Below are 12,250 nucleotides of genomic sequence, written 5' to 3'. Positions count from 1 at the left end.
CAAAGACGGCTACTTATTATTATTATACTTACCAATATAATTATATATTTAATATAGCATTTATTATTGTATTTATTATTATATTTATTAATAATACCATTATTATTAAGATTATATTTATTTTTATATTTATGATTAATATCATTGTTATTAAGATTATATTTATTATTAATGTTATTATCATTAATATTATATTTATTATTAGTAGTTACAGTTATATTGTAATTATTGAATTGTAATTATTATCACTTCTGGCTTACTTATTGGAATTTTTAATTGAACGCTAATCATCAATCATGGTGAAATTAATATAGGTCTTCTAATAGGTCTTTGCATTTACCACTGTTTCAGTTAAATGTTTATACACTGTTTTTAGCGTTGTAGCGAAAAATTTCCTATAGCAAATTAGTTACATAATATGTTTTTATTCGATGCGTTCATGGCTGAAATTTCATACACTACTAATTGAAGGGGAAGAAAGATTCATAAAATATGATCCCCATTTATTGCCTGTGTTTGAGGCTACTGATGATCATTAAATGGACTAATGAAATGACTCACTTCCGCTCATCTAATATTTCGACTTAGAATTTTTGCAAATCACCTGTATTAAATATCAAGTTATTAGATATGAACATTATCTGAATACTGTGCTACATCTTAAAAATACAAAACTACGTATTTTGTAAGATAAGTAAAAGCAATCAGAAACTACATTCCCGTGTTAATTATCTGTAGAAGTTTTTCCTTCATTTCAAGAATTCTTTTTCCTACAATTTTGAAACTTTGTTACAAGAATTAAACTTTTTAACATATTTGAAATTTGTATGTCATCTATGTTAGTATTTTGTGTTTGTAGCACATAAAATTAATTGTTTATTAATTTAAAAGCAAAAGTATTTCTTTCTTGCCAAGGTAAGTTAGAGTAATACAAGGTAGTGCTTGGTTATAACTGGAGTATTTTTAACATAAATGCTTTCTTGATTTTAACAGTAACTTTCTTTCATTTCTTTTTTTTTTGTTTGTTTGAATTCTTTAAACATTTTTGGAAGTATTTTTAAATAAGGTAGGAAAACCTATGAAGTAGACAGATGTTTTTAGTTGTATATTTTTTAAATTGTATATTAATTCTAAATAACTCTATATTCCTGTACTTTTATAATAAAGCTTATGGAATAGTTCAAATAAAAAATCGTGTTTTTGAAGCGTACTTTTGTCTTATCAAATATTATTAACCTTTCCTTTTGTCGTTTGTTTAGCGCTTTGAACACCGATGACATTATGAGACAGCCTTTTTAATAATGCATATTAAAATGAGGTGAATTATACGAAAGTTTTATCCACATGAAACACTATTGGCATCAATGTTTTAACTAGGAAATGAGTTTAAAAAAAAACCTTCTTTGACTTTTTGTTTTTACCCATCCACATCCTCGCAACTATAATAAATATGATAAATAATGCAAAATAATGACGTAATAATGTCGAATAATGACGTTTTGCATTATAAACCACTTATGACATCAATAAGCTTTATTTCCTTCATAGTATTCGGTATTCACTATAGGTATTCGCGCCCTTTTGGCAACGTTTAATATTTCAATCATTCGAAATATCCCTTAAAGAAAAACGCAGAAGAAATAAAATAATTCTTATTAGTTACCCAATCTTTGTGTTAGACTAATTAACCAAACGCCATCTTTTTTAAGATTAAGCCATTAATCTTTCACACATAAAATTATCTCATAGATGCATAATCATTATAAGAACAAAGCAATTTAATATCCTATAAAAGAATATTAATTAGTAAATGAAATCGCATCTTAAGGTGTCGCAAAATAAACTAAATTTTTTCAAGAAAAAATATTATGAAGAAAAAAAAATTTTTTTTTCAGGACTGGTTGTCATCTTAGAAGTCACTGATTTCAATATGGCCCATTAAACAGTAGCAGCTGCAGACATTGCTACAACCCAGAGACCTCGAGAACCGGCACCTCGGATGCGCATGCGCATCCCTGCCACACCCTTCTGCGGTGACGGCTACCGGAGGATTTGATCACACTTTCCTCTACCTACTCACCCACCTAAACTCTCGGGCACATTTCCCGGATAGTTGTTTTTGCCACATCGCTCCTGAGTTGGAAGACTTTTAAAGAGCATTTCGAATGAAGTTAACATCAGTAAACTGGTTTGAAGCTACTGTGTCTCCTAATTTTGAAGAATATCAATTCTCCTGCTTATTTATCTACCAAAAAATAATCGATTAAATTTTATTGTACTATTTATAATATATTGCTTTGGAATGATTTATTTTCCATAAGTGAAAACCACGAAAAAAGAAACTATTATTTATAGGATCGTTTTCACAAAATTATATGTTGTTTTAATCATTTTATGGCAACTTCTCATATACATTTTTTAATGACGCATATACAGTTTTCACAGCAAAACACATTTAGCTGTGCAGAATTTGAAAACTGATTTTGAAATATTTGTGAAACAAAATATGATTGCAGATGTTTCCAATATTCTGATATTGGAAGAAAACAAGCTTTTTTAAGTAACAGAGATTTAAAATTAGGAATATTAGAAAACGATTCCTGGAAGCTACTAATTACAAAATCGTTTCATCAAAAATATTCGTTTTTTTTCCTCATTTTAAGTCGAATTAGAATTATAAAGAAATTTTCCGATGGAAATAAAATTGCAAGTTGAGTAGAACTTGAAAACACATAACAATGTGTTTTTTTTATAGAAATTATAAATGTACATATCTCCAAAACTTTAATACTAGGAGATAAAAAAAAACATACGTTGTAAATAACACAAATTGAAAATACATGGCTGAAAATACAAATTGAAATAACAAAAGCTAAAAATTAAAAAGTGCTTACGAAGTTATTACTTACAGAATTGTTTATCGAAACAATATTTTCTTTTTCTTACTTTAAGGTAAAGTCTAATTAGAAATATAAACATACTTTTAATAACTGCAATAAATTTTAAGTCGTGCAGAATTTAAAAACTCATTATGATTTACAAAAAATATAACTGTATATGTTTTCGTTAAGTTAACAGTTAATTTGACTGATGACAACAAACTTATGCTCTTCTATGACCGAATTTAAAAATTTATTTATATAATTGTTTTTTTCTCTCCAAAATTATGAGTTAATTATCTTTCATTAAGTAATGTTTTTAAATTTACTGAGTTATATAAAGAGATTTTTCGAGAAACATATTAGTTTGCAGCGTCATATATACTCAATTTTTCGATGTTTAAAATTGAAAATTAGAAAATAATTCAGAAAAAACGCTATTTATGAAATCGTTTCCTTCAAAATATGTGTTCCTTTTTTGTTATTTTAAGGTTATACCTTATGAAATAATATGCCGTGAAAATTTTCCGTGGCAATATATTGTTAATTGTGTCGAGTGTGAAAACTCATTATAATATATTTCCAAATAATATTAAAAAATAAGAATGCAAAATTTTTTTTATACTTTAACAATACTGGATAATAATCCCTGAATAATAAACTTAATATGTCTTTGCAATGAAAGATTAATTAAAATTTAAAATTAGAAAGCAATTATGAAATGCTGAAATTTAAAAAACAATTTTTTAAGAAGAAAATGAAATAATTGTTAGTAAGTGTCATAGATTGTAGGTTTGAATTATTTCGATGAATAATTTAACATCTATGTTTTCTTGTTTATGACAATAACTTCCATTTTTTTTATTAGAATGAACTCTTTTAACTTTTTTCGAAGTTTCCTTTTAAATAAGATAAAAAGAACAAATATGTAGGGAGATTGTTTCTTAAATTGTCTACAATGGACAAAGTTAACTTATTTTCCGATTTTTGACAGAAATGCTTTAAAATTAGTTGCCTCCATAAAACTTGCTGCAAATATAAGTTGCTACAATTGATGTGGCAAACTCATTAAACAACAACAATTACAAAAGTAGATTATAATTCGCTAAAAAACAATATTTCATAAAGAAATGACTTTGCACAAACTATCCATCTATACAACGGTTAAATTGTTAAAATGTATTAAGATGTTCTTTTTATAACTTAATCACGTGGGAAAAAATTAATTAAACCAAAATTTCAAAAGTTAATGCTTGTTTTAGTTACAGCGTACTAACATAAACCCTTTTACCTAAGGAACGATTATAGATTAAAATCAATTAAGATGGGCGATAAATATTTCAATACGATTGTACATAAGTTTTCATTCTTTTCATATTTAACACAATAAAATAAAATTCCCAATCTTTTTAAAGTGCAAATCGAAATCAACAAACAAATTAGCTTTGAGATCTAAGAACTTATTTTAAAAATTAGCATTGTCTATTAAATATTAAAAGTTCGAATAAAAAGCAATAAGAGTTCTGGGTTTTAAAATCACAAAAATTAATGAATAAACAAATGTTACGTAGGAAGGTTATCTATAAATAGAATCTCGTGAATAATAAAACACGAATCGTCAATAATAATAGGATTATAAAATAAATAATAGGATTCAAAAGTATTAGGAGAGGAGGATTGAAGTATTAAGTTTTCAATTCTCCGTTTTAGTAGTTGCTTGATAAAAAAGATGCTAAAACAAAAAAGAATTATTTAATTTATGTTTTCCGAGAATCTTTGTCATTTTACGCAGTCAGACACTACAAACCATAGATTGGGTACTCTTGTTTTATACTTAGTTTGTCTATACTTTGATATTTTAAAAGGCGTATGTTAATGCATATATATTAGGTATACAGAACTTAAAAATGGAAGATATAGAATAATATTTTGTTTTAAAGCTGAACACTGTTACGATTCCTTACAAAAATTTAAGGTGTTTTTGAGGTTCATTGAAGTTGTTTTGATGTGCCAAGGTTAATTTAAGGTCTATTGAAGTTGACTTTAAAAAACCTTAAGAGATCAACCTCTCAAAGTGTATGAAGTAGTTTTATTTACACTTGAGGTTATTGAAAATGTTCATTAGAACAACCAGCTTAGAGAGGTTATTTTTAAGATGTACTGGCTATTTTTTCTACACTTCAAGCAAAAAAGTATATTTGAGGTGTGAATAATTTCACCCAATCTCAACTAAAAGTATTGTTGTGTTATACATGAGGAGGATTTTATGAGGTGTAAATGGAGTTGAAATCGAAATTAATTAATGAGGTTATTTTTGGTGGAAAACATAACCTCATTTTCTACCTCAGGTGTATTTTTTCTACATTTGTCAAAATTTGTCATTTGTCAACCTCAAAACACCTTACTATTTTGTAAGGGATGAATATTTATTTATTAAAAGTGTGTGTTACGCGGTGTGATTCTAAATTAAGACAGGAAATCTGACAGCACATCACATTTATTAAACATAGAGAGTAACACAATGAAAACGTGTTGCAACCTCCGTAAAACTGTAAATCAAATGAAAGCGTATTTCTCAGTTTATGAAAGTAAAAAGAACAATCTCACGTTCAACAATAAACAACATAACTGATGCTAATAAGTGAATGGTGCGCTAACAAAGTGTACATTAACGGACGTATATTATCTATAAATTAAAAGAATAGAAGAGGAATATGCTTCTTAAATAAACATTTTTACGTTATATGTTTGATTATTACAACCCGTAAAGGATTTATAACAAGCATCTTTAATTTAAAATTGAAACTGTACAAGAATAGTTAGTAGTTTTATTAAAAAAATTTACGTAGTATGTTTAATAAATAAAACGCTACGTTATGATTAGACTTGATAACTATAGAACTATAATAATAATAAAAAATTAAATAAATAAGGACACTTTAATATCTTTTGAATCGATGAAGTACTTGACTGAACTGAAAGATTATAGTCCGCAATTAATTGGATTTCTGGTAGTTCTGAAAACTTTTCCGATTCTAAATTTAACACAGTTAATAAAAAAGTTTCTGAACAGCAATTGCAAAATAAATATGTGAATTTATTAATTAAATGAATAACTGAATGAAATTTTTTCACTTACTTCATCTGTTTGACAATGGTGCTTTTACCAGATTCACCAGCTCCTATAAATTAAACAAAAATAAAATTAGATATCGTGAATAAAAGCATAATAACGAGCCCTGTTTCAAAATAAAAGTGGCACTAAACAAATGAAGGCCTCTTACGATGACATTGATGTCATAGACTCAAGCAGCTTACCCAAACATTTTAAATTAAATGCTTTTCAGGCGTTTCTAAAAAAATCAAAACTGCATCATCTATTATAAACCGAACATCAAATTTAATGAAGAGACAAAACAGCACAAAAAGAACATTTATTATTTAGTAACGTTTCGAATCTTTTAAAAATATGCAAAAAAAAGTCCAATTTATAACTCGGAAATGTTTTAAAATTCTCAAAACTTTATGGCCCAAAAAGTCTTTTTTTGGTGTCAATATTTCCTTCGAACATTTACAGCAGAAAAAGTAAATTTTTTTTTTACTGAGAGACGTTTTTTTCCAAAAATATGCCGAAGAATAAGTCCATTTTTTTCTTAGAAATGCTTCTTTAAAGATTAGACAACAGAAAAAGTTCATTTTAGATTTTAGAAACGTTTTTCTTAAAATATACATAAAGTCTATTTATGTTTAGAAAATTTTCTTATTATCCAAAACTGTATCATATTTATATAGGATTATAAGGATTTGTCTTTAATACACTATTAATATTTTATTACTATTATTAATATTGTATATTCATAATTATATTATTAATATACAGAGTATATATAATATAATGCTCTCAAATATGACCTGTTGGTAAAAAATGAAACATATGTGAAATGTTTTCGATGAAAAATTCCCTGTTTTGTGACCAATGCAGTATTTTTAAAACTTCCTAATAGATGACCCCCAAGTCATCGGAAAATAAATCTTCAAAGAAATGGAAAAATGTTGTTAAGTAATCCTCTTTTTGATGAATTATAAGCTGGATTTAGTAGAGTAGAACGGAAGACAATCGTGACTATATTTCTTACAGTTATATTTTTTTTTATACATTCATTGGAATAGCTTGATTTTTTCATAAATAGATGATACTAGAATGATTCTTATGGATAACACATGGTCGTAACGTTTTTGATTTTTTTTGCTTTTCAGAACAAATACTTCAAACTTTCAAAATTTGTTTTTAAGAAATGTAAATTAAAGGTTTTTATAACGGTTATATATCGACCAGTGAATTAGTTGCACGTTCATAAATTAATAAAACTTATTGCTATGAATGGGAGAGAGTGTTGTATTTTGGACCGGTGTAATTATTTGCGTCATCTAGTAAAGAAATTTTGCATTCTGTATAAGTAGCTGATACCTATAAAAACAGGTACTATCTGCTGTGTTGGTTGCAATTTCAGCCTTTCACAAGAGTCAGTTAGATATAACTTTTTACATTTCATGAGGATTGCCTTTTTATTCTGAAAATATTAAATAAAATTTTTACGAGAACAATTTATCATCGATGATGAAAAGATGATGATTATATATATATATATATATATATATATATATATATATATATATATATATATATATATATATATATATATATATATATATATATATATATATATATATATATATATATATATATATATATATATATATATATATATATATATATATATATATATATATATATATATATATATATATATATATATATGTGTGTTTGTTGTTTGCTACGTTTTGGTTCTTTCTACGATGGCGCAAAAACTTAATTTTAATTTCATTGTATTTCAATTATCTAAATAAAAGATAAAACTTGTTCAGTTTTATCTTTTATTTAGATAATTGAAATACAATGAAATTGAAATTAAGTTTTTGCGCCATCGTAGAAAGAACCAAAACGTAGCTGGAGTACTTATCAAAATAGATTTCGATCATTTATTCTTTGGAAATATTTTGTAACGAAACAGCAATAAAATATTGAATAAGAGTTAATACTTTATTTGATTGACTAAAATAAGACCAGTATAATGTAAAGTGTCTAATAAATCAATCTAATTTGTAGCCCAATATCTCGCCGTACATGACAAACCTAAAGGATTATTTATGTCAAAAAATAACAAAAAAAAGTTAAACATAAAAGTGATGTAACCAGTTCTTCTCATGCTATTTTCATCATTAATTATTCCATAAAATTGTAGGTATTCTATTACATATAATTACTTTATTCTATTACATAATTACTTTATGTCATATTTATAAAATCTACTTTATTTAAGTACGGTGTATTTAGTACCAGATATTATCGAGTTAGCATGTCTTTTTCCAATGAGAAAAACCAATGTTTTCGTGCTCATAGCAAATAATATGTAGTTTGAGAAAAACTATTGAATTATATTATCATTAGAAGTTACTACAAAAGGGCATCTTGTGTAATGCCAAAAAGAATGAAACGTAGTTTCAAAGTATTTACAAAAAGTTACATTGGACCTAATGCTCTTTTTAAGCTTTTTAATGATTTTCTCTTTAAAAACTCATTCAGAATCATCCATTTAAATTTTTAATCAATAATTCCAAAAAATAAGCAACTAGAAAAAAATATTGGGAATGTAAAATTAAAAACAAATAAAAAATTGTCTAAAACTAAAATTTTTATATTGTTATTGCTTTTTGAAACTTTGTTCACGTCGTTAGTAAGAAACATTTTCTAAGTTTGATATTATAAATATTTATTTAAGAGATTTTATTTTCACCTACTACGTATTTGAATACCTTCAACATCCAAGACTATCACATAGATTAAAATCAAAATATAGCGTCCGATTATTATTTTGCATATTACGGATCTGATAAAAACTAATATGAAAAGGGTGGCAGTGAATAAGTTGTTAAATTAGGTAGGTATTTTTATGTTCGTTAACGTTTTCATTATTTGACAGTTTTCTTTAAACGTTCGAAAAATTTACGAACTGCTATTTACGAAAATTATCACTAAAAATATTTTGTTTTTAAGGTAATCGGGAGATTAAAAGTTGTAAAATAATTATTAAAATTTCTACAAATTATTATACATTAAATATATTACCACACATAAAAAAAAATTCTGTCATTTAATTTTATCTTAATACCTTTATTCTTTAACAATTTCAACCAATAAAAATTGCTTAATAAATACACATAAATATAATTTTTTAAATAAAATTTTGTAACTGTTATATTTCTTGGTACGAATACATTGATTGCTGACAACTAATGTCGTGTCCGGAGTAATTGACCTCTCTGCATACTGTAAATAACAGTTTAATAAAACTCTATGAATTTTTACTCATTTAACAGTTAAAGATTACACTGCCGAGGGAAAAGCACAATAACGGTAAATGGTCTACTGAAACACATAATATCCACAGTAAAAAAAATATATTATTTTTTTGCGAAACTATCAGATCAAAGATATTCTTGTTGACCGTAGGCAGTAGCCGCAACGTTCTATGAAAATTAAAAAGTAGTAACCAGTTCATTTGAAACTAACAAACCGAAAATTTCGATAACAAAAGATTTAACTTTTAGTTTCACTTTATTCTAAAACTAACACCGTTCTCTATTTTGGAACTAAATATTATTAGATAAATTATTAAAATGCCATGGTAGTTAAAAATGTATCGTTCCATCAAGAAATTAAGCAAAAAATATCTTACGTCTCCTACCAATACATACCTGCCAACTCTGCCGGAAGATTTTATTTTCATATTTAAAGTGGTAGTAAATATATACTATTTTTTTCTTTTATAAACTTAATTTTTAAATGATTTTGATCACCACTATTCTTACAAAAATGAAGAACATATATTAATATGCGTTACTATCATGGTTGTCAACTTAAGTTTTTTCAAATACAACGTATTTGTTTGCTTAAAATTGAAGTTTAAATTCCACTATAATACCACTGGGAAAAAATGATAATGGAAGGGATTAAAAGTTGGCAGGTATGCCAATATATTATTTTTAATAGGACTTCGGGACCACTGTGTACGCGAATATGCATTAAATTTTATAAATGTATTAAATCCTCTTCGTAGAAAAGTGGTAGAGTATTTATATCTATAGACTAATTTTATGTTTTTCAATGTTGTTCACTTTGTTTTAAAATGTGGCAGTTTAATAATTTAAAAAAAAATTCTGTTATTCATACTAATATAATATTTATCACTCATATTTGCATATATTTCGTATTTCCAAGATATTTATCGGCATGCAGATATTTATCGGCACTGTGGAGTTGGCATCTCTGGTTTTAAGGAATGAATTTTATCATGGAAAGTATTGGCTAATAAGCAAAATCTAATGCGCAGATTTAATTTATCGCTTTCGAAAAAACCTTACTACTTTTTTGTCAAAGGTTTTCAAAGTTTGTAAATGTTTCATGGATCCATTGAATTGATCTCATACAGTTATCGAAACTGTATCTGCTGTGATATATTAAGAGACAGTGGAGATATTTAAACTGGCCATCTTTTCTCTATGGTCATTAGACCTAGTTTTACTCCAATTTTATAAAACTTTTATTGAGCTTGAGACCATGACAATTTCTGAGTATAACCTTTTAAATACCTGCTTAACCTTTTGCACTCCGAATATTTTAACATGCTACTTGAATTAATGTAAGCACTTGAACTAATGTAGCATTTGAACTAAATTGTACAATGTCAGCAAAAGTTTAAGTAAATTGGTAGCGAATTAAACAGTCAAAATTGAAGAATAAGTTACGCTTACAATATAACACAGTCACTACGAGGTATCAGTTAAACAGTTGGATTTTATGTAATATTTTAAATTTTCGATAGGTGGTAGTGGAAAAATTGTTTAAAACAAAACATATTAAACTAAAATTAACTTAAATTTCATTACCACTTAATAATATATTTTTAGAAAGCGGAGCAAGTTGACATCGTTGCAATATTTTAAAATAATATCTAATATTTATTCATTCATTTCAACTGATGTAAGAACTAGATCATTTAAACTAAAGTGTACAGTATTTTTAAATAATTTCTAATATTTATTCATTCATTTCAACTGATGTAAGCACTAGATCATTTAAACTAAAATGTACAATACTTTTTATATAATTTCTAAAATTTATTCATCCATTTCAACTGATGTAAGCACTAAATCACTTAAACTAAATTGTGCAATATTTTTATATTATTTCTAATATTTATTCATTCATTTCCACTGATGTAAGCACTAAATCATTTAAACTAAAATGTACAATATTTTTTATATAATTTCTAATATTTATTCATTCATTTCAACTGATGTAAGAACTAGATCATTTAAACTAAAGTGTACAGTATTTTTAAATAATTTCTAATATTTATTCATTCATTTCAACTGATGTAAGCACTAAATCATTTAAGCTTAATTGTACAATATTTTTATATAATTTCTAATATTTATTCATTCATTTCAACTGATGTAAGCACTAGATCATTTAAACTAAAGTGTACAGTATTTTTAAATAATTTCAAATATTTATTCATTCATTTCAACTGATGTAAGCACTAAATCATTTAAACTAAATTGTACAATATTTTTATATAATTTTCTAATATTTATTCATTCATTTCAACTGATGTAAGCACTAGATCATTTAAACTATATTGTACAATATTTTTATATTATTTTTAAAATTTATTCATTCATTTCAACTGGTGTAAGCACTAAATCATTTAAACTTTTTTTTCTAACCCCCACCTGTGTTAACATCCGACAATTCAGTCGTATAAGGGCAGATTTTTTGGCCACTCTTTCAGGGGTACCATATTATTTGGGCCAACGTTGCTCCCACAGTAAAGACAGATAGTACAGAGAATGATAGAACATCCATGTCTTGTCCGGGATTCGGACCTTGAACTTTTCTGATGCAAGGCCAGTTCCCTGATCCCTACACAGTCCAGTCCGGCAACAAATCATTTAAACAAAATTGTACAATATTTTCATATTATTTCTAAAATTCATTCATCCATTTCAACTGATGTAAGCACTAAATCATTTAAACTAAATTGAGCAATATTTTCATATAATATCTGAAATTCATGAAATTATGTGATTGCTAATTATTCAGATATAAAAATTATATGCTTTACAGTGGTGACTTACGATATTCACTCATAGAGGAGATCGAAATATAAAACGTTAAATTATTTAAATTCTGTGAGACAAAACTCCTCTATTTCTTATTTATTAAAATACTTATAGATAATCTTTAT

At 26.0% G+C, this 12,250-nt stretch overlaps 1 protein-coding gene across 1 annotated transcript in view; it reads right to left on the bottom strand.

Moving 5' to 3' along the window:
• The window catches only part of Galphao (G protein alpha o subunit), a 130,480-nt gene that overhangs the window by 92,087 nt on the left and 26,143 nt on the right, over positions 1-12,250 (bottom strand). Inside the window, exon 2 of the mRNA XM_021144307.4 lies at positions 6,019-6,061. Coding sequence (XP_020999966.1) covers positions 6,019-6,061 — 43 coding nt within the window. The remainder of the gene's footprint in view (positions 1-6,018; positions 6,062-12,250) is intronic.

Source organism: Parasteatoda tepidariorum, chromosome 4 (assembly GCF_982258835.1).
Source record: "Parasteatoda tepidariorum strain Cologne lab strain chromosome 4, Ptep-v5.0, whole genome shotgun sequence".
NCBI classification, from domain to species: domain Eukaryota; kingdom Metazoa; phylum Arthropoda; class Arachnida; order Araneae; family Theridiidae; genus Parasteatoda; species Parasteatoda tepidariorum.
The sequence above is the reverse complement of the archived record's forward strand: the minus strand, read 5'-3'. Positions and strand labels throughout refer to the sequence as shown.